Source organism: Pimephales promelas, chromosome 12 (genome assembly GCF_988280905.1).
Source record: "Pimephales promelas chromosome 12, fPimPro1.hap1.1, whole genome shotgun sequence".
Lineage (NCBI taxonomy): Eukaryota > Metazoa > Chordata > Actinopteri > Cypriniformes > Leuciscidae > Pimephales > Pimephales promelas.
The window spans coordinates 778,187-801,828 of record NC_142780.1 but is presented as its reverse complement, the minus strand read 5'-3'; the positions used below and the strand labels follow the sequence as shown (position 1 = coordinate 801,828).

The 23,642-nt window shown below is 41.8% G+C and overlaps 2 protein-coding genes across 2 annotated transcripts; both read left to right on the top strand.

Moving 5' to 3' along the window:
- The first annotated feature begins 370 nt into the window (after nucleotides 1-370).
- On the top strand, nucleotides 371-3,083 carry med18 (mediator of RNA polymerase II transcription, subunit 18 homolog (yeast)). The gene is made up of 2 exons (XM_039674457.2): nucleotides 371-797; nucleotides 2,049-3,083. Exons 1-2 carry the CDS (start codon nucleotides 725-727, stop codon nucleotides 2,600-2,602), a joined length of 627 nt encoding a protein of 208 aa, XP_039530391.1. The 5' UTR covers nucleotides 371-724; the 3' UTR covers nucleotides 2,603-3,083.
- Nucleotides 3,084-4,545: 1,462 nt separating this feature from the next.
- foxo6a (forkhead box O6 a) lies at nucleotides 4,546-21,673 on the top strand. Its single transcript, XM_039674449.2, has 3 exons — nucleotides 4,546-5,129; nucleotides 16,420-19,334; nucleotides 21,272-21,673. The coding sequence occupies exons 1-2, from the start codon at nucleotides 4,776-4,778 to the stop codon at nucleotides 17,755-17,757; spliced, it is 1,692 nt and encodes a 563-aa protein (XP_039530383.2). The 5' UTR covers nucleotides 4,546-4,775; the 3' UTR covers nucleotides 17,758-19,334; nucleotides 21,272-21,673.
- Nucleotides 21,674-23,642: the final 1,969 nt, after the last annotated feature.

The following is a 23,642-nucleotide window of genomic DNA, read 5'->3' as shown; positions in this document are numbered from 1 at the left end:
TTTTATTTTATTTATAAAAAAGTCAAATAAATCAGAAAAATCTGACATAGTACATTACAGACACCTGTTAATTGTTTCGTTAAGAACTATTTTTAAAAGACATATTTAAAAACATTATTGAGAACTATGAATTGAGGATTGATTTTTGAAGATTCTTGTGTACATTCACTGCACATGTGTGGCACAAAAACACTTCAGTTGCTTAGCAGCTGAACAATAGTCTCAAAATCTGAATTCATTGCTTCTTTTTCCAGCATACCTTAACAAATTGAAGTTATGTTATGTTATGTTATGTTATGTTATGTTATAAATTATATTAGTATTATAAGAAAGAGATCGTTCAGTCCGGTAGATGGCGCTAAATGTATGTAACGAGGACCACTCGCGCAGGCGCAGTAATGTCTATCGTCACTGCGCACGCGCACTGCGCACATGGAGGCAGTTGAATGAGTTGTTGTTGCTAATATCTGTTCGTTTTCTTCTGTTTAATAACAAGTTAGATATAAACTATTTCGCACTTATTGTCCCTAATGTGATATAGACCGACGGTGTGTTGATCTGCGGCTCGTCTGAAGCTCTGCTGGGAGTGTGTGATTGTTGGTGATCGGCTCTGCAGTGAAGAGAGTTGAGCAGATCACTGTGTGTGTGTGTGTGTGTGTGTGTGTGTGTGTGTGTGTGTGTGTGTGTGTGTGTGTGTGTGTGTGTGTGTGTGTGTGTGTGTGTGATGGAGGCTCCTCCGGTCTCTGTGATGCCCGTCACGGGTGGAGCCATCAACATGATGGAGTATCTCCTGCAAGGTGAAGCTATATAACTTTTTGGTAACACTTTACGAATAAGGTCATTAGTTCATGTTTTCACTAACAATAGGCAAAATGTTAATGTTAGTTAATAATGCGTTTAAATAATGTTAGCATTTAATCTTTAAAAAGGTGTTCATTGTTCGATTATTTGGATGAAGAATAGTTTTAAAGCATTTATTAATTCTTAGTCTCAATACATTAGGAACAAATGCGTAAAATCAGAAGTTTTATCAGTTAATATTATGTATTATCTGCTCGAATGAACAGCTTATTAACAAAGATTAATAAACTCTGATACATGTATTTCTCATTGTTAGTTAATGCAGTAACTAACCTTAAAGGTGCAGTAAGTCATTTCTGAGAAACGCTGTTGTGTTGATATTTGGGGGGAAACAGTTATTTTTTACCAAAACGCGAAAAACACAGCATGACCAATAAACTCGAAACCTGTTTTGTTGTAAAATCCCCTAAAAATATGAAATATTAAATAAAAAAAACATCATAAAACTAAAATATACATCAAAGCTGCAGTCTGGTTTAAAGGTTTAAAGACAATCCACAGTGGAGACTCGCCCGCTGTAACACGCAGTAACGATCCTTGCGAAACAAAGATAATAGTGAAAGGTCAAAATTAGATCATATTCAAGTTTTAAATATGTGTTGTATTGTATATTCGAAGAGCACCACCAGTTCTAAGCAACAGTCATTTGTTGGTTTGACCATTCGGAATTAGACTGCACTACAGGTAACCCTAATACACTGTACATGTAGTCGCGCAGTGCTGATGTAGAACATTAACAATTTGAGAACAAAGTATAATTTGACATGATATGATAGATATAATCAGCGTGATTTACTGCGATGTTTTAGTTGGTCAGAAGAACAAAAGTGGATGTTTCTTGTTCAGACATTTTTCGGTGTAAACTCTTTTGTTGGTCATTCTTCCAAAGAGTATAATCTGTGATTCTGAATGCCAGTATCCACCTGACACACTCTCTCCGCAAACAGTGTTCATCCGCCCTGTACCTGTTACCGGCAAAGTTAATAATTCTGTGAATGACTGCATTTGCAGATATCGACCAGAGATGGCGACAAAGAGGGAAAACTACAGACTGCAGCTTTAATTTCATTGAAATAAAATAAAGTTAAAAACTGTTGTTTGTTATTTTGTAAAATCGCTTAAAAATACAAAATATTAAATAAAAAATAAAACATCGAACTAAACTGCATCGAACTTGTCCCGCACAGGCAGTGTCCTGGAGCAGTCTCTGGAGAGCCTCTTGCACCGGCTCCGGGGTCTGTGCGACAACATGGAGCCGGAGAGCTTCGCCGACCATGAGCTGGTGTATCTCCTGAAGGGCCAGCAGGGAAACCCGTTCCTCCTGCGGGCGCGGCGCTCGCTCCTGCACCCCGCCGCCCCGTGGCACCTGCGCTACCTGGGCCAGCCCGAGGTGGGCGACAAGAGCCGGCTGGCGCTGGTGAGGAACTGCGTGGACGTGTCCGCCTCGCACGGCCTGCCCGAGGTGCTCAACGAGATGGGCTTCCGCATGGACCACGAGTTCGTGGCCAAGGGCCAGCTGTTCCGCAAGGGGGCCATGAAGGTGGTGGTGAGCAAGCTGTCGCGCGTGCTGGTGCCGGGCAACACGGACAACACCGAGCCGCTGTCGCTGTCCTACCTGGTGGAGCTGAGCGTGCTGGCCCCCGCGGGGCAGGACACCGTCTCCGAGGACATGAGGAGCTTCGCCGAGCAGCTCAAGCCGCTGGTGCACCTGGAGAAGATCGACCCCAAACGCCTCATGTAGAGCTTCAGAACACACACACACACACACACACACACACACCTGGAGAAGATCGACCCCAAACGCCTCATGTAGAGCTTCAGAACACACACACACTCACACACACACACACACACACCTGGAGAAGATCGACCCCAAACGCCTCATGTAGAGCTTCAGAACACACACACACACACACACACACACACACACACACACACTCACTCACACACACACACACACACCTGGAGAAGATCGACCCCAAACGCCTCATATAATCTCCTCAACACACACACACACACATGCTGAGACTGCACTCCTCTATATTTGGCCCATAATGAACTGTATGATAAAAAATGGACTAATCGACCTTTCATTGGATTGTGTGTCATTTCTCAGACGACTTCATTTCTTAGATTTCTAATCTTAAACTAGACTGTTAGCACTCTTTAAAAAAAGTTTGTGAACTGATTCTTGTATTAAAAGTCAGTCTGACGTAAACACACACTGCTGTCTCTCATGTTCACCTGTGTTTCGTGTTGGAGTGTGTGAACAGCTCCTGTTATTCTCGGTAACACTTCACAATAAGATTCAAGATGTGTGTGTTATCTCAGAATAAACCCAACAGGGTGATCAGGATCAGGTCTCCATCAGCCTGAACACACACACACACACACACACAAAGGGGTTTATTCCGAGATCACACACACACTCATACACACTGACATAAAGGGTGTGTTGTAGAGGTCTGTAATGCCTGTGTTGAGCCTGATAATATCATGAGTGTGAGATCACGGTTATTCCTACACTTCTGGCTGTAATGTGTGTGTTGTGCTGTGTTATGTGTGTGTTGTGTTGGGTGGAGACAAAGAGCAGGCTTGTGTGGATGTTTTGAGAATTGCATTGTGGGTGATTGTGTCACTCCAGGAATGTAGTGGTTTCTGCCCTTCAATCCTTCTGTGTGTCGGATCTGTCACACACTCTTCCTCAGACAACAACACACAGAAGACAACTGGCTCACACATCGCATCTGTTTCTGCACAATAAACACATTTATCTGTTAAAGGGAATTATTTTGCCCTTAATATGTGCCTTCACATCCAAAATAGTCCAATTCATTTCATTTTAACTTGTGAAAATCATTTAAAAAAAAATCATATTCGTTTAGTAGATGCATGTAAGTGACTTCATTTATTGCGGGCTCTGTTTCCTTAAATAATCCGAGTCTCAATGAATCACACCGTGAGGATATAACATAACCACTAACAGAACAAGGCCCAGTCCGAGTGAACAAACAGCGGCTGTGGTGGATCTCTGAGGGATCGAGTCTGTCATTAGGGTTTGTGTTGTAATTAGTCGGGCTGGATCAGTGTCTGAAACTCTTCCTCGCGCATGCGCACTAGAGCACTGAGAATGAAATGTGAAGCGTCTGTTCATTCAATGATCGCACAGACTCATGAAGACTCCCTCTGCTGTTTCACTGCAGTTTATGTCACATTATCCATGTTTATAGACATTATTCATTATAAGTTGTCCAGTTTTGTAAAGACAGTAATGATGAAACTGAAAGAGCCGTTCCGCGTCTTCTAGAAACGCAGTTAATCTTTTAAAAAAAGCGTTTTCCCCATTGCGCTTTAATGTGTGAACCATGTGTGTTCAGGACATTTAATTTATTTGATTGTAGATTGAAAAAAAAAATATATATATAGGCTATATATATATATAGAGAGAGAGAGAGAGAGAGAGAGAGAGAGAGAGAGAGAGAGAGAGAGAGAGAGAGAGAAAGAAGAAGAGAGAGAGAGAGAATGTTTGATAAATTTCAGGTTACTGTATTTGTGGAAAGTGTAATTTACACGATCATAACAGAATCGGTTGATAATATTAAATTAACATTAAAATAGCCTAAAATACAATATGTTGAGGACTTTTCCAAACAAGCACCACGACATCATGATGCAGTGTGTAGTTGTCAGTCTGTCATCTGTTGCTCCAGTTGTGCGATCAGCGGAGGAAGAGGAGGATGAAGATGAGTGACTCCGGCATGGAGACCGAAGACGAGCCGCTGTCTGAAGAACACATCATGCATTCATTACCCTGACTTCACCATGCGTCCTCCTCCTCTCTCCTGTGTAAGGTGGACTCAGTGAACACACACACACACACACACACACACACACCTGACGCGGACTCAGGAGCGATGAAGATGATGAGGGTAGAGGAGGATGAAGCGCATCAGGTGGATGACATGGACGAGCTGAACGCGGATCTCTCCATATTCTCCGTGGATTCGGATGATGTTCCGCACAGGAGGAGGAAGAGGAGGATGATGATGATGATGATGCGGGACGCCGGGGGATTTCAACGCAAAACCATCGCGCCGTCCTCGCGACGCAACGCCTGGGGAAACGCGTCGTACGCGGAGCTGATCACCCGCGCCATCGAGAGCGCGCCCGAGAAGAGGCTCACCCTGTCCCAGATCTACGACTGGATGGTCCGGTGTGTGCCGTACTTCAGCGATAAAGGAGACAGCAACAGCTCGGCGGGCTGGAAGGTACCGCGATCACACACACACACACTCGCGCGCGCGCGCGATTCATGCTCAAGTTACACAAGGGTGTGTAAAAATCACTGTTAACGCGTTTTCAACATTGGAAATAAAATGCAGTATACAGTAGCTATTCAACACACGTAGACTATATTAAATTAACTGGATGTGCGAGTGTGTGTGTGTGTGTGTGTGTGTGTAAAGGTGCAGAGGTCAAATGAAAGAGTTGATTGTGAAGAGTTATAGTCTTGGAGATTCATAGACAGATGCAGTCTTGTTCTGAAGCTCTGGTTATTTTATACAGAGGGGAAAAGTGCAGGCAGGAAAAACGTGGGAAAGAAAGGTTGCATGCTAAATGCATGAGGGATATATCAGTAATATACAGAGTGTGTTTTACTAGTGGCTGACTGGATGAGGAAGGAAATTGCTCATTCTTAATGTAATCATGTTTTATCAAATATTCCTCAGGTTCAATAAGCTGCAGTCAGTCTGATTCATTCCCAACTCATGATTCATTCTCTTGATTCATTCCCAGCTCTCGATTCCTTCTCTTGATTCATTCCCAGCTCTCGATTCATTCCCAGCTCTCGATTCATTCCCAACTCTTAATTTATTCCCAGCTCTTGATTCATTCCCAGGTCTCGATTCATTCCCAGCTCTCGATTCATTCTCTTGATTCATTCCCAGCTCTAGATTCATTCCCAGCTCTCGATTCATTCCCAGCTCTCGATTCATTCTCTTGATTCATTCCCAGCTCTCGATTCATTCTCTTGATTCATTCCCATCTTTTGATTCATTCTCTTGATTCATTTCCATCTCCTTCTTTGTAATTTCCTTCGCTGCAGATATGAATCTCACACTTGAACTTTATTAATGCACAGTTTTGCTGTACATGTCAGACTCCACTGAGTTGTGAATCATCTCTCCTGTTGTCTCAGACTGATCTGTGTTTTCTGATTTGATCGATGCACATCATCCTCAAGATTCAAGAGTCCAGCAGTGAGTCACAGAACAGTGTTTGTCATATCATTCAGTGATAAATAAGCCCTGAATAGTTGACTAATAGGTCAAATACAGGTGTTTTCTGCACACACGGTGTCTTTCAGGTCCGATCGACTTCATGTTTAATGGTCTTTAGCCAGTCTACTTCAAGCAGTTTGTTGAGTTACGGATCTGAATGCTCAACTATGGTACCTACAGTGTGAGTTTAATGTTAGTGTTAGTTTGATGGCAGCATCACACACATGACCAGCGTCGGCCAATAGTGAGCCTGCGTGTGCTGCGATGTTAAACTACGAGAACTCACTCGAGGCCCACAGAGAAAGAGATGAAGAGTTGAATAAACTCATTATTTTCGTTGTTTTTTTGCACACAGAAAGTATTCTTGTCGCTTGATAATCTTAAGGTTGAGCCGCTGTAGTCACTCGGACTATTTTAACGATGTCTTTCATAACTTTTAAGAAGCCTATATGGAGGAGTGATCCAGCTCTCAGATTTATCCCAAATATCTTCATTTGTGTCCCGAAGATGAACTTGTCTTACTAGATTGAACAACATGAGGAGATTTTGGCACTTTGCCAATGTTTCATTCAACACACCTGAGTGGTGTACTGTTGCTATAGTTACCGCCTCACACACACACACACACACACACACACACACACAACTCTGTTCACGAGGTTCTATTTTTAGAAATCTAATCTATGCTGTAAGTTAAAAACCTTGAAACATCCGTTCAACCATCCATTATCCAAACCTGCTGTAGTCAAGAAAACACTCTGATCATTGTATAGTTTATAATTATATGTAAAAAGAATAATCATCTTTAAAACTTTTGTTTTCATTTAAAGGGTAAGGAAGTCAGACCAGAGTCCCAAACCACACAGAAACACAGATGATACTCAGATGATACACAGATGATACACAGATGATACACAGATGATACACAGATGATACTCAGATGATACACAGATGTTACACAGATGTTACACAGATGATACACAGATGATACACAGATGATACACAGATGATACACAGATGATACACAGATGATACACAGATGATACACAGATGATACACAGATGATACTCAGATGATACACAGATGTTACACAGATGTTACACAGATGATACACAGATGTTACACAGATGATACACAGATGATACACAGATGATACTCAGATGATGCACAGATGTTACACAGATGATACACAGATGATACACAGATGTTACTCAGATGTTACTCAGATGATACACAGATGTTACTCAGATGATACACAGATGATACACAGATGATACACAGATGTTACTCAAGCTCATGACAGAAGAGCTGATTGTCAAAAACTGGTCGTCTTTGCTTGGCTGCCTGGATCCCATTCCCATGATGTCATCAGTATTGTGTGTGTGTGTGTGTGTGTGTGTGTGTTGAGAGTCAGAGACAGAGAGAGCAGACTGATCTCATGAAGTAGCGTGTGTATGACACGCCAATTCGTATTTCCATTTTTGGCATGCCATCAAGACGCATAATCGCCTTTCAGCGTGTTTATGAACGCCGTTGACTTAACGTTATATAAATATATGACTTACCTCAACCCCATCCCTAAACTTAACCGTCACTGGGGTTAATGGCATTTATGACTGGAGATATGACTGCGTGTTCGGACACGCGGAATGACGCGGACGTTAATGGCGTAGACATATACGCATACACGCGGATACACGCGGATAGCTCAAAATGCGTAGAGATGACACGCCACCTGGCGCGAAAGTGGCGTATATGTTTACGCAAAAGTCATGATGTCATGTTGGAGAGAGAGAGAGAAAAAGAGAGAGTCAGAGAGAGAGAGAGAGTAAACCGGTTCACACACAGTATTTATGGAAAGTTACTTTAAAAGTATTGTTACAATATTGCGTTACTCCCCCAAAAAAGTCCCTAATTGAGTTACTCAGCTACTTTTTAATGGAATAGTAAAGCGTTACTTTTTCTCATTTCTAATATTCTGAGTTTGCATTTCAATGTTTTTATTCATTTTGAGGAATACTGATATGCTCACATTCAGTCTAGATCTACCATCACCATCATGTTGTTCACACACACACACAGTCACACACACACACACACACGCACACACACACATGCGCACACACACTCACACACACCATCATAGTAACAAACATGACACTAAAATAATGCAACATGAACTAAATGTAACTGAAAACACTGTAATGTTCATTACTGATAACACAAATTTGAAGAAACAAAATAATAGATATGGAATATATAATGATGTGATGGGCTGATGTTCAGTCTCCAGTGTGTGTGTGTAGAGGGTCGGACAGCACTGAGTGTGTGTGTGTGTGAGGTTGCACACACACCGGGGTTATCTGAGGTCATCAGTGTGACTGAAGCAGAGCTGATGTAGACTCTTCATGCAGGATCGTGTGTTTCTCGAGTCCATGTGATCGTAGAGTGTCGATCATAATGTGATGTGAAATCTAAACGTTTCCTCACTCTATAGGTGTGTGTGTGTTCACATTTGTGGTTCGTTTCTTCTTTTGGTCCCAGATTAAAAAAGTAAATGATGCATTAGTTCTCTGTTCGCTGTATGGTCTCATCTTGTGACATCACGTACTGTTCAGAGTCTCGTCTCGTGACATCACGTCCTGTTTCCGGTCGGTTTAGATGCTTTGGTCCGTGTTTTGCACCAGAGTTCGTCTGGAAGTGGATTGAGAGCATCTTTTCAGGGTCTCGGTCCACTAGTTTGGTTCAGAAACTCAAGACTACAATGGAGGCGTTTCAGGAGATCAGGAACACTGACGCTGATATAGAGGAGAACTGAAGCTTTCCATGATCACACAGCAACACACACACTGAAGACAGCAGAATAGTGCTCTATAAAGGATAATAAAGTGGGTAATTATTGATTTTGCCACAGACCGTTTATGATACGACCCCTCGTGTTCGATAGCTTTGCCTCGCGAGTCGACCCATTTTTGCCATTCTGACAATTTTGAACATTATTTTTTGTAACGTTAGGAGTGCAATATACTGTAGAAAATGCTGTTCATTTTAGCCAATGTCATCAAGATTTTTTAATACAATAATCAGTGTGTACGTGGTGATTTCAGACAGCTCTTGTGCTGTAGATGTTAGTGTGTGTTTTACCCCATTAAAGGTCTGGACTGGTGTCTGCGAGAGCTTTTAGCGCAGCCGTCTCAGCTGAAGTGCACATTAATATTTCAGCGTCTCAGAGATGAATGCGTCTCATTTGTTTCTCGTGTCTGAAAGCGTCTGCCAGTGCTCTCTCTCTCTCTCTCTCCTCATCCTTCACTCAGTTACGATCACACTCCACCTCAGAGACACGTAATTGAGGGCTTTTTGTGTTTTGGGGTGGGATGGGCGACTGTAATTTCCCAGTTTTCCTTCCACTAACATCAGGAAAGGCACATCTTGTATGATATACACTTTTTGATATATACTTGGTCCATTGAAGGTTGTTTCCACAGGATAAACTATACAAAATTTCACAATTCTGAATTTAATTGTGAGGTACACTGCTTTTCTTACTTAGATGCTTATATTACTTGTCTTGTTTCCAGTCCAAATATCTAAACATTCTGAAATCAAGAAGCTTTTACTAGATAAGGATAAAGTATGGTCTTGTTTTCTGAAAAGACAAATAAAAATGAAGTGAGTTTTTGCTTAAAACAATCATAATCATCTGCCATCGGGGTAAGAAAAATTATCTTGTTTTCCATTTAAATTAGATTATTTTTTTCACCCTATTGGCAGATGATTATGATTGTTTTAAGCAAAAACTCTCTTCATTTTTATTTGTCCTTTCAGAAAACGAGACCATACTTTATACTTTATATCTAGTAAAAGCTTCTTGATTTAAGAATGAACACTTTTTTTTTCTTCTTCAGAAAACAAGATATGATATTTTATTTTACTTATCTAGTAAATAGTCCAAAAGATATTTGGACTGGAAACAAGACATTTTTTTTTTTTTTGCTTCTCAAGATTTCTCCGCCTCAGACATCATAGCATCACTTGTGTTCCTGTTGTCACTCATCATAACCCATAGGTGTATTTGTGCGGTGTTATTTTTCTCAGTTTTATTTTGATCCAGTTTCCCGCTCTTGGTTTGTTACCATGGTTATTGATTGATAGTTGTCACCTGTTCATCATTGAGTTCATTCACCCGGTGAACACCCTACGTTTACAAGACAACGATATGCTTAAAAACGGAGACGTCTTTCCGGATCCGCAAAAATGTATAAATACGCAGCTATATTGCACATAGGTGTTTTTTTTATTTAATATTTCATGTTGATGTACAATGCTTACATACTGTTAAAACTAACTGACTCTATAGAAGAGTGGAAAGGAAAACTAACTTCACCTGATCTCCGAGAGCCCAACGGTGGTCTGGAGCATTTCCGTTGTGGCTTGATTTTACTGTGTTGTGGCTTTTACTTTGTTGTGTTGTGGCTTGATTCTATATACCTGTCTCCTTTACCAGAGTAAAGTCAGCTAAATTCTGTCCCAATAAGTCCGGCATGTTAAGACATAAACCTGTGCTCAAGGAAAGCTAGCCTAGGAAAACCCAGACAACTTCCGGCAAATTTAGATTTGCTCTAAAAGTTAGTCTGGCAAAGAGCTCATTCAAACCCATTTCCAGTCCGCAGAAATCACGGACCAATCAGAAACGTTGGGGCGGGCTTTACACGATGACGACAGGGCTGGGATTTTCTAGCCAACATTTCAAAGATGGACGCCGCCGTCGAACATCACTCGCTCGAATCAGCTATCGCACCTGTTTTTAAGCAATTTGAACGTTTCCTTTTTGTTAAAAACCGACCAAAGATCAACACTCGGAGATGTTTCTCCGCCGGCCGCCGCTCTGCATACGTCATCTCCTTCATCGCTCTGATTGGTTTTAGGTCTACCCGTGACGCCCCTCTGGAAATGATTTGTCTATGACGCTTTGCCAGACCATATCTCAGCTACAAACTGAGAATTGTCTGGTTTTAATGAGGCTAAAGGAAATCATCTTTACTGCGGATTCGAGGAAATATATCTGGTAACTCAGAGAAAGTGTTCTCAACTGCAATACTGGAGTCAGAAACTGGTGTAGAGTTGATGAAGTCTGTGTGTTCATTGCAGGATCATTGGGTTAAACCAGGGCAACAGTTAGCATTATTAGTCTGTGCTAAAGTCAAGTCAAGAAACCTGTATCGTTTGCCTTCTCCCAGCATGCATGAGTAAATCCCACAAACCATAGGGATGGGAGGGAAAAGGCTGCTATGGCAACAAGATCCCTCCCTTTCCCATGGGTCTCCTTAGCAACTGTGCCCAGTGTGCCAGTCTTGCACGTGTGTGTGTGTTATTAAAGCACGACTGGGGCACGTCACACAGTCTGAATGTTGTCTTGAGTGTCTGAGCTTTATTCATTTATGAGGATGCTGACCTTAAAATGAGAGCTGCCAATGTTGGACATTCATATGAGAAATGCACGCGTTCAGAGACACAATAAACAGCAGACTTACCGTAATAAAATACAGCTTTAGAGATGTGTGAACCTTCTGACGACTCTTCAGAACTGAGATTTGCAAGGTTACAATGTTCAGCGAGTCAAACTTTCGTTAAAGACTTTCGTTAAAAGCTTAATTTTGGTAGATGCTGTCAGTGCATTAGTGACGTGTGTTTCAGTGTCTCTCCACACTTAGGTAATGGGTTATCATTACCTTATGTTATGCATTATTCATGTTAATTATCAACCTGTAGAGGTACGAAGAAAATAGTAGTGATTGACGATCTAATCTGAGCACTATACTTACTAATTCATTAATCAGAATCTTAGTTAGTTAGTAACTAGAGTGTTAACACTGTGTAGTTATTGACTAATGAAAGGAAGAGTGTTATAAGTGTTACGGAGAAGCTGTGGCTCGTGTCTGTAAAGCGAGGAGATTTCCCGCTGACGTGATGAGCGTGTCCTGATCCGGGTTTGTGTGGACTGGGGATCCCGGGAGTCAAACTGGCACAGGATCCGGGATTTTCCGATCTCCTGTCTGCTTCTCAGATGCTCAGCTAATCTGGAGACGCTATTTATATCTGCCTAACACACACACACACACGGCTCCTGCGGGAAACACAGCCGGCCAATTAACACTGCCAAGAATCACCCACCATTATCCCAGCTCTCTCCTGCGTCGGCTCGGATCCTCGTGGCTCATGCCGTTCAGGAAAGGTTTCATGCGTGCATTATACATCTTAAACACAATTGTTTGTGCCTGACACTATTTGTAGCCGTATGATAACGTATCTCAATTTTCTCAGAAACTGGGGCTAAGGTACTTATATTCACCTTATAGGGGTAAATTAAGAAGAAAGGTGCACGTTTGGACAGGGACTGAGTGAGTGGCCGCAATTTATTTAAAGACTCAATTGGAAATACAGCTCAAATTCTTGAAAAGCTTCAAAAGATAAATAATGATTTATTCATTATTTATTTCATTGACCGTCGATCTTTTCAATCTAAACAGAAGCTAGTATTATAGTAAAAATTATTTAACTATGCTGGGTTAAATCAACCCAGTTTGCTGATTTTATTGACCATTCAATATTCTCATATAGCTATTTGAAGATCTACTGAACATAAAGTGCACAAACGGGGAACACCTCAGGATTCAAAGTCGTCATCTGATTGGTTGAATTCTCCATGATTTCCGGGGAGACGTGTGTGACTCCAGTCGGAAACAGACCATGCGTGATGCCAAACCCCCCCTATGGAAAAGAAAGCTGTGTGTATCAGCGCCAACTTACAAATGTGAAGCTCACAGCTTAGACCAGAATATGTCCAAGACTTCTTATTTTAGGTACACTGACTTTACATTTCCACACCCCTAAACACAACACTGAACAAAACTAACTGTGATTGGTTGCTCTACATGCCAACCGAATGGCCAATGATTGCTGCGATGGAGTCCTTCCGTCTGCGAGACTTTTATTGCAAAACCTTTTGCCTCAAGTTTTCCCCAAACCCTCAAATGCCCAGAGAAGTCGACCAGTGCCCGTCAGGTGGACTAACTGCGTATCTTTACTGGAGTCGACACTCAGAAAAATCTTGGGTTATTATTTTTTCTACCCAAAAAGCTCAAAGAGTTGAGCCTTTTGGGTCATTTCTTGGGTTATTTTTTTCAGTATTTGTGTAGTTTTTGTGTTAACAGCTCCTGGGTCAGATATAACAACCCAGCGGTTGAGTTATTTATCACTGGCTTTTTGAGAGCAGTACAGAAGGGTCGAAATGGTGCATGTCTTCAGTAAAATTCAGATTTGTGTACATTTTATTGGATCTATAAATTCGTTATTGTGCTGTACATCGTTTAATCGTATGCAAAGCAACATACTCGGGTGTGATGCGAGTCACCTAAACAAGTGTCCAATGTGTTTAACCCAATGTGTTCTGTCCTATATTTACCCAGCCCTTGGGTTGAAAACAGCCCAAATTGGGTTGTTTTTAACCCTGTGTTTTTTAAGGTGTAATTTATACAAGTAATGAAAAGACAGCCCTGTTGAGTCAGATGTGTTTCTGGAATGGTTTAGAGGACTGGGATCATCACTATGGGTGTGGTTGAGCAGACAGATGGGTGGCAAATGGTGTCCGGATGGCACAGGGTCTCATGGCGGTGCTTGTAAGTATCTGGCCCTATGGGACACATTCCCTGGAGCAAAGAAAGAGAAATCAGCAATTAAGCTCAAACAAGACTGGAGGCAAGAGCTCCAGCTGTCCTCACGATGGCAATCTACTTACCGCAGTGAGAAAGGAGGAAATCCCCAAAAAATGGCAACCCAATCTCATACCCACATAAACCCTGCTATGTTTGATTCGGTTTGGAATCGGATCTAAACACTCCTGCCGACTCATTCGCTAGCACAGCTGTCAATCACGACGTCACACCCTGTTTTATATAGCAACAAATAACTGACACCAAACAAACATTTCAGTCATTAATGAGCTCCGAAATGTAACATAGAGTTACACACAGAGTCTGTGGTTAATTAAGAGTCCCTGGAAGTGTTTTAGTAGCGCTGCAGAAAGTGGAGATGTTGAGTGTATAGAGTTTGACACAGCCTCTCGTCTCTCGACTAACAGGAGCGGACACAGTGTCAATGCCAGTTATCGTAGCTCTTCCTCCTGGACTGGGAAATGCCTCGGAGAGACGCTTATATTTACCTCTGGGCTGCACACATGGTGTCTAAATGAACATTCAGTGTATCTCACTATTGAACGATCTGTTAACCACTACTAGCTATACAACACATCATCAAAGTCATCGTCAGAAAGGAGTGCACCTCTAATAATTGCAATCTTTGTGAGTTATTAGTCCATTTTCATAATAAGGCTCCGTTTGTCTGTCCGAAACCTCCACCGATGAGCGCCGGCTCTCTCTTTTCTTTATGTTTCCATCGACACTCTCCTTGTGTCGTTACCTTAAGAAACCTTTAGTGTCAGATGAACCTCTGAGGCCTAATTCATTATATCAAACACACAATCAGTGACTACGCTTTTGCATGTCAACAAAAATAAAGAACAAAACATTTACGTTTCATTTTTGTCTGCAAAAGCAGATTTAGTGTTATATTTAGATTTTATTTTATTAAATTGGCATTACTATCACAATTTCCCGAATGGATAATATGGATGACCCAACTCTTTTTCTCTTTTGTTTTAACACAAACATCACAGTTTTGTCTTACTCTGGTAGACAAGCTTGTTGATGTTTATGCCATTCATAGATTAATTCCCCACAATAGTGTCTCGGACAGCAACATAGAGTCGGCCTAGATCCGGCCCACATCCGGTACGCGTTGAATCCACATATCCCAGATGTGGGCCGGATTTGGACCGACACTATGTTGCTAAAATATCTTGAATGTAACTCGACACCCTCGCCTCATTTAGTATGTGTTCTATGAATATGCAAATGAGCTGTCTGAGGACATAAGATTATTTAATAATTAGAATATGACCGTGTGGTGAACCTATTTACCTAGTCTCGCGTAGCCAGACCTTCAGACTGACGGCTGAAGGTCTGGAATTCATAGCAGCTTTCTTTGGCCAAGGCCCGCCCATAAGGCCGTTTGACCGACATGTCAAACAACCAATTACAGTTCGTTTCATTCAGCGTCACGTTTCGGGGCGTCGAAATGTCCCCACAACATCAGACCGGCGTGCAACAAGTCAGTCAGCAGCAGTCACCGGAGGCGCTCGTTAACAACGGTCCGCGTTATTAAATTCAACCACGAACTCGCGCTCATGTCCATCTTATGCCCGCTTTGTCACACGGCCAGTTCAACCTCGTATAAATCAGGTTATGTGTGTAAATCACGTGCTCACGAGCGCTCACTCAGACACACTGTCCCCGGCGCTGCTCGTGCGTCACAGTTATGTTCATAAAGCGCTCCCCGTTCACAGTAACCGGCTCGTCTCATTCAAAACAGCCAGCTGTAACGTTAGCTGTCAGCGAGCCGCCGCACATTGAATACTCGCAGTCAAACGTTTGACTCTGCAGTATCTTATGCACCTTAATCCAGTGTGCGCCCTATATATGAATACTGAATCTCGGCCAGCTGCGATGTCAGCGTCTGTTGTTTCATGTTTGCCCACAAACGCGGCTGATATCCCCTTCGCAATTAAGTACTTCACTTGATCTTCCATAATTGATAGGAGGGGACATACACGTTTAGCTGATCTTGATTAATGCTCATTGTCACTCATAAACACAACAGTTTTTCTTCCGCAATCACACTTCTGCGCTTTGTTTCCCGGCGGACCGAAAATAAACGCGACACTGACGCCCCCCGGAAATCCGATAAAATTCAACCAATCAGATGACGACTTCGACATTCCTGAAGTGTTTCCAGTTAAGTGTACCATATGCATCAGACGTTTAGCCAACGTTCCGTGGGCGTGACGTCTGAGGCTGAGACTACTATTTACCTAACTCATATTTAAACAACTATCCCTTTTTGTGTAAGCTACAAGTACAATTTTGCCTGTATTAGTGTACCCTTAAAACTCGCTCGATACATTTATTGCTTTTTGTTTGTTTTGTTTATCCACAGTTAGATTAAATTTACGCCCATGGTTGTTTGTCTGATTCAGATCAATTTTTGTTAATGTAACAAGAGGCCATCTCATAGCTGTCCAGGTAAACATCACTCTCCTCAAGAGACAAGACCTTTCTTTTGTAACTATATTACTCTAAAACTCTCCTCTTTTTTTCTCTAGAACTCCATCCGCCACAACTTATCCCTGCACACACGTTTCATCCGTGTGCAGAATGAGGGAACGGGCAAGAGTTCCTGGTGGATGCTGAATCCCGACGGAGGGAAGCTGGGAAAGTCTCCCCGGCGTCGAGCTGCCTCAGTGGACAACGGCACCGGGCCCCTGAAGAGGAAAGGCCGAGCTAACCGTAAGAACACGGCTGGGAAAGCAGAGAAGACATTGATGGGGTGCTGTAGCTCTCCGGAGCACTGCAGTCCCACTGGGAAGTCTGGAGCAGGTGAGGTGGTGCTTAAGGAGGAGTTCGAGACTTGGACGGACCTCCATTCGCTCGGAAGCTCGTCAGCATCAACTCTTAGTGGTCGGCTATCACCCGTCATAGCAGAGGAATTTGGGGAACCTGATGAAGGAATGATATCCAGCTCGGCATCTCCACGCCTCTATCCCAGTCCCTCCAGTGCTCATTCACCTGCATCCCACTACCCTACAGATCTCAGATCAACGGTTATCTACCAATCCCCATGCCATAAACACACTCCTTACCTCTACACCAGTGACATCGAGGAGCAAGGCTGTGATTATAGCCAGTCGGATCTAGGCATGCTTCAGCACCATTCCTCCATGCACACTATTGAGGAGAGCTCCAGTAGTGTGCATGCTTACAAAGGCACAAGCACCCTACAAAGCTTGCTGACCATCGGATCCCAGTTCCTTGTCAAGGACATGATACTTGGAAAAGAGAATGAGGTCCACTCAATGATGGTTGGAGCTTACAATAATGACCCTATTGCTAACCATTCATCCAAGCCGTTTCACAGCCACAACATCATTCAAAGTTTAAGTCAGGACTTTCGACCTGCAATGGTCCACTCTCATCCCAATGATGGACAAATTCATTCTTACATACATAAAGCCCCTTACCTATATAGTCCCGCAGGTAATGCACATCTCTCAGCACCCACTTCGCTTCCCCCAAACCCAATCACCTGCGATCTCACTACAGCTCCATACCAGCAACCCCATGCCTATATTTACACTGATTCACATCAGCACAGTGTGGGATACGGACTTTACCGTCAGCCTCAGGGGACTGCTTTCCACAACTCCCACAACTCCCACCACCCAGATCAGCTCTTCCCACACGAGCGGCTCCCACCAGACCTGGATATGGATGTATTCTATAGCAGCTTGGACTGTGACATGGAGTCTATACTTCTACATGACATTATGGAGTCGGGAGAAGAGATCGATTTCAACTTCGATTCCTCGTTGGCACAAGGAATGGGCATGGGATTTGGATTTACGGGCACACAGCAGAGCAAACACAGCTGGGTTCCTGGATAAATGAACACACAGAATCCTTCTGAAGACATAACTACCTACATGCCAGCCAGCAGTGGGGTCCCGGCAACTCCACCACTATTCAGGGTGAAAACACTGTGCTAACAATGAAATCAAATCAAGACGGAAGACAGCAACATAGTGTCAGCCCAGATCCGGCCCACATCTGGTACACCTGTATTCCACATGTTCCAGATGTGGGCCAGATCTGGGCCAACACTAATTAGTTGTCTGGGAAAGCTCTCTTTAGAAAACCATCTTTGGATTTATGTTGTCTGTTTCTGTCGATGTTGTGTGTATGTATTGCAAACGTCTCTGTCCCTTACAGTTTCTCTTTGCTCCAATTTGCTGTGAGTGAACCTCCTTTTGTATCGCTGACTGAACCATGATGACAATCTAATGCCGTTTTCAGACTATATTTCAGATGATATTTTTGTCTGTTACGATAGTCACTGTGTCAGATTACACAATTTTGGCTCCAACATTCTTGTTGTGTTGTTGACAAAAAACATTTCAGTCTACACGTTGCTTCCTGACAAGTTATTGCTTGGCGTCTTTAACGATGTACGTAATGTCATTGAGAAGGCGAAACTATCAACTGACAGGTATTGTGAGCATAAACAAACAATGGCTAGCGAAGTGATGTGTTTTGCACAGGATATCTTGTTATCAGAAAAACTATCAAAAAGAAAGAAAACCTGGCAACCTGACAATGTTCCCTGCACAAAGAGGACAGAAGGGAATTTTCCAAAGAGAACTTGAGGTAAAATATATATATTGAGACAGGTCTCCTACTCTTCCTGATATGGCTGGTCAGTGGGTGAGGCTAGGAGGCTCATCAATGGAACAATGTCGACCTGTTTTCCTTCGATAAAAGTTTAGGCTGTGTTAGTGTTGATTTGCCCTTGCTCCTGATTGCTTTGTGTTGGATTTTGGCTTTCGTTTGTTTGTAGTTTAACTTGCTTTTGTTATTTGTTTTCTTTCTATGGCACATCCATGCATCATTACAGATGACCATGTTTTCTTGTTTTTATATATTTTTCTATTTAAGTTAAGAAATGATAATTCTTGCAAACCAACTCACTATGTCCTCCATTCATTTGAAAATTTCGTGACAAATATGGGGGCTCGTCCGGGATCTAAACCCGGGACCTCTTGCACCCATATTTGTCATGACCGGCTCAAAGCCTTGACAAATGAAAGGAGGACAGAGTAAGGTTGGCACGGTTGCAACCAAAAATATTTATTAACATAAGTATAAATATATATAATACAATAAAAACAATGTAATCAAATTTTGTCAGACACATGATGTACAAGTATCAGACAGAACAATATTTTAAACTAGTAACAAGGTCAAAGTAAACAGAACAGAAAAAAAAGCCAAAACCAAACACCAAACAACCGGGAGCAAGCAAGCACACCCCCTTACCAACAAAGCCTAAACATTTATAGAGGGAAGAACAGGTCGACATCGTTCCATTGATGATCCACCTAACCTCGCCCACTAGCCAGCCATAGTAGGAAGAATAGGACCCGTCACAATATTTTATTTATTTTTAGCCAGTACTAAAGTAAACGTAGCCTACTCACCAGTTTGCTGAAGCGCCTCGGTCGGAGTTCTGCCATCGCTCCACAAATCTTTCCTGCATTGCACCAATACCATCGTCTCTCTTTCGTTTCGCCATGTTTGAAAGCTGTGTACGGAATAACTTCTGTGATCCTATTGGTCAAACACACAGATGTGAAGGAACCCGTCAAGAAGCACTGTAAAAAAAATGTACATGCTAGTCTTTCTGTCATGAAGTGTAACAGTTTATGAATCACCACGACACACTACATTAAACGGATCGTGCTAAAATCGTGCATTCTGAATCCGGTATAAGGCAGGGAATCTCAACTCTGGTTGTGTTCCAGTCCACTTCCAGACACACACTTGCGAACTTCCCTAAGCACTTCCCCTCAAAGGAATCCCTGCCGCCATTTTGAAGTGCATTCCACTGAAGGGGATGAGGGAAGTTTATATGGACAGACCCTCGCTCCCTCGATTTTGACCGAGTCTACTTCACATGTACACTTCAGACGGAAGGGAAGTTAGCGAGTGAACGGCATGACAATTTTGGGCATATGTCCCTCAAGGTCCAGTTTCCTGCAGTTTTGCTCCAGCCGTAATCAAACACACCTGAACAAGCTAATCAAGGTCTTCGGGATTACAGGCGGAGAGTTTGATCAAGGTCGGAGCAGGACAGTGGATCTCGAGGGCCAGAGTTGAGAACCCATGATCTAAGGTATATTACCCAACATTGCTTGTTCTTCAATCAAAACTCTTCTGCACTTTAAATACATTGAACAAATCTATATTTATCATTTCTCTCTCAGAAAGGAGACACAAGGGTAGCTTGGGACTGGAAATACACCCTAGCAAAATGCTGAATTATTATTAACATAAGTATATATGTTAAATTGGCACCCTAGCAAAATGCTGAATTATTTTGTGATTGTCTTCATCACACACATGATCATCAGAAACGAAGGGAACTGCGGAGTTGATATTGTTTGGCTGGTCTGAGTGGTCAGTTACTAAATGTTATCTAACGATGAAGATGTGTGGTTTCATGATTACTCTCCATCCCAAACTCTTGTTTTTTTAAAGGGTCATGAAACCCCAAAACACATTTTTTGATATGTTCAGCCTGCACATCATTGAAAACACTAAATGCACTCATAAATGTTATCAATAAGTGGAAATTGGTTATTTTTGCGCTTTTCCAAACAATTGCGTTCTTCCGGGTTGAAAAGCGAAGTCGAGGCACTGTCAGGGAATGTGAGGTAGACGTGCGAGTGTGTGATTGGCTGCACGACTCTACGTCAGCTGACCCTCCAGCCAATCTCTGCATTTATTCAAGAGAAAGAGCTTGTTGAGTTCGAATCGCAGCCATTGGCGCACACATGCCATGAGAGTTGCTCATGTTGGTTGCAATGCAAAACATATAGTAAATATACTGACACGTTTAAAATATGTATGGACTTATTTTATAAACTCTAGTGCTCTAAACATGAACCAGCACCGTGTGTGTGCACATGTCTTCTTCAAATGAAATATATGTGCAAGTAAGGATGTCTGATCATGAACACGATGAACCGATGGATGATTCTGATACACAGAAGACAAGGATGTAAACCAACAATTCAAAGAACAAAGGATAAAAATGAAACTATGCCTTTATTTTTTCTGTTAAACGAACAAGTCATTTGTTCAGAGATTGAAGTGCTGGTAAATGTAATTAAAATATTATTATTAGACCTTTTAAATCTTCTGCGTTTCTCCCTCGTTTTGGCAGTTTGTTATATTAGATTTTTAACCCTGAAATCTGTTTTTTCTCTCTGAGATTCATGTGTCTGTATAATCCCCTTTCCCATCTTCTACACGCCCAATTTTCCGCAGCTTTACACGCCCATTTCTTGAGACTTTTTCCAACGATCAGGCTAAAACAGGGGGGTTTCATGACACTTTAAGCTAGACCAAAAGTTCAATTTTACTCTATCAAAATGTGTATCTATCTTGTAATTTCACAGACCATATCCTGTTGCCTCTTTATATCCGAAGTGCTGCTCTAGAAAGCTCACTGCGTTTCAGACTCTTCCATTTAAACAAATGATGAAACTGCTGTGTCAGAGAGATCCATCTTTCTCCGGTTCTGTGTCCTGATACTTTATGAGGCTTTCTGTGTGTGTGAAATGGAATCATTGTTTTGTCAAGGTATTCTTATTTTGTACAAACAAAATCAATATATTGAGAATATTGTATTATAGTCTTTAAGACATTAAAAGATGTTTATTGAGTAAATTGCTTATTTCTTTTTTAAGAGAATGTTTTCATTATTTCGTGACTGCTAAATAAATGACAAGGTAATGCTGTCATGTGGCTGAACACGTTTCTTTTTTATAATAATTAGTAACAGCAGAACTATTGAACTGATCAGGTGTGTGTGTGTGTGTGTGTGTGGTGCGTGAGCGTCTAATAAGGCTTGTTATCTGGAGATGCTCCCAGCGGTGGTGAGGGAGTCTCAGAGGGAGTGTGTCTCTCAGTACAGACATATTGTGTTCTTCTCACTAGGGAACTTCAGTCCCTCCTCCTCCACAGACGTGTGCTTTTAATTGACTCTTAAAGTGCTGTCTGTCGCTCACCACCGAGGAGAGACAGACAGAAGTGCTGAGAGATCGATATGAAAGATGTTTCTGTGTTATTTATCCTATTGGCTTCTTTATTGAAGACATCTTACACTTATATGACTTAAAGGCACAAGTTAGAATGCACTCTTAGAAGAAATGGTTCCATCCCCCGCTTCAGATATTGAACTCCAAAATGGTTCTATATAGAACCATTTTTTTTTTTTTTTGGTAAAAGGTTCTATTGGCCAAGTATGGAACCCCAGGGTTCTATATAGAACCCAGAGGAACCCTTTTTTTAAGAGTGTATAGAACCTTTCAGGGGTTCCAAATACGTAGCACTGATAGAACCTTTTCTTCTAAGAGTGTGGTATTGTATGTTAGATTGGCTATAATTCATTAAAGTGTACTCCAAACATTTATATTTTGTAACCATTTACTCAGCCTCATGTGGTTCCCAATCCATACAATTTTCTTTTGTCCATTTAATTTTTTTGGAAATCGATCCCACTGCTCTTTTCCATACAGTGGACTGTGAAGCACCAAAAAATTGCACCGAAATATCACTAAAATTCTTCATAATTTGTTATTAATTGAAATCGAGTCTCTCTTACACCTCCAATGGTGTTTGCTTTAGTTGTAACTTACATTTCAGGTGGTTTCTCACACAGGAAACTTGAAATACATGGACAAATCTGGACTACTATTATGATGCTTTTTTTGTTCAGTTACTCTTTATTTCAATAGTGCACTTTAGACATTCTAGTAACTATAAGTAACTTTGCAACATCATTAATGCGGACTGTCAATAAACTGTTTTATAGGTTAGGGATAGTAGAATAAGTTGACATATACTTGCAAACCTATCAGAAGAGTGTGTGTGCGTGTTTAGAACAGATGAAGGTAAGTGATGATTTTCATTATTGTATTATAATAAAAGCATGATGTTGAGGAGCAGCTGCGCTCGAAAGCTCTTAACAGTCTCTTAACAGTTACGATGCTGAAGGTTGTTCACACAAAATTAAGAGTCCCGTCATCATTTACTCACCTTGTCTTTTCCAAATCTGTACGATCTGTTCTTCTGCAGAATACAAAAAAGGGTATAACAAATGTTGGCAACAAAAAAGTTTTGGTGACCATTAAAAAGACCGGCATACTGTGGGATTATCTGGGTTTATCGCATGTTGTAGTTCTGTGTGCTAGTTTTCAGTTCGTTTCTGTGGTTTTTCATTGATTGATTGATTAATTGGCAAACCTGTTCCCTTTCAAGAGCGGCCGGTAACTCTACATTGCGTAGCTACGGCTCGTAAATTACGGCTCATGATTTGTGGTTTGCTGACGACGTTATGGAGAGATATGAGAAGGGGACCGCAGTAACCTAATGTTACTTTCTCTAAGTTTCTCTTGGGGTCCTCCTCCCGTTTTTGGATATTTCCTCTTGACGGCATCTTGTACGAAGTTTTTGTGTCTTTTCTGTACATCTGTGACGCTCCGCTGACGCTGTCGTAGCAATCTTTGTCCAAATTAAATATTTCTTCTTGTTTCTACATTCTCTGCTAAATTTCCCAGTAAAATGTCCTTGTAACTGTTACACTCCTCCAACACACACACACACACACACACACACACATCTCCCTCTGGGGTAAACTGCACTGAGCAGGTGAATGCGCTTACTTGGATTGCATTCGGATTACCCAGAATGCATTGCAGTAGTCCTA

What these genes read in the sequence shown, in the direction of transcription:
- med18 (XM_039674457.2), top strand. Translation starts at nt 725, where the DNA reads ATGGAGGCTCCTCCGGTCTCTGTGATGCCCGTCACGGGTGGAGCCATC. An exon ending in GATGGAGTATCTCCTGCAAG is followed by an intron (nt 798 to 2,048) that starts GTGAAGCTATAT and finishes TGTCCCGCACAG; the next exon opens with GCAGTGTCCTGGAGCAGTCT.
- foxo6a (XM_039674449.2), top strand. Translation starts at nt 4,776, where the DNA reads ATGAAGATGATGAGGGTAGAGGAGGATGAAGCGCATCAGGTGGATGAC. An exon ending in ACAGCTCGGCGGGCTGGAAG is followed by an intron (nt 5,130 to 16,419) that starts GTACCGCGATCA and finishes TTTTTTCTCTAG; the next exon opens with AACTCCATCCGCCACAACTT.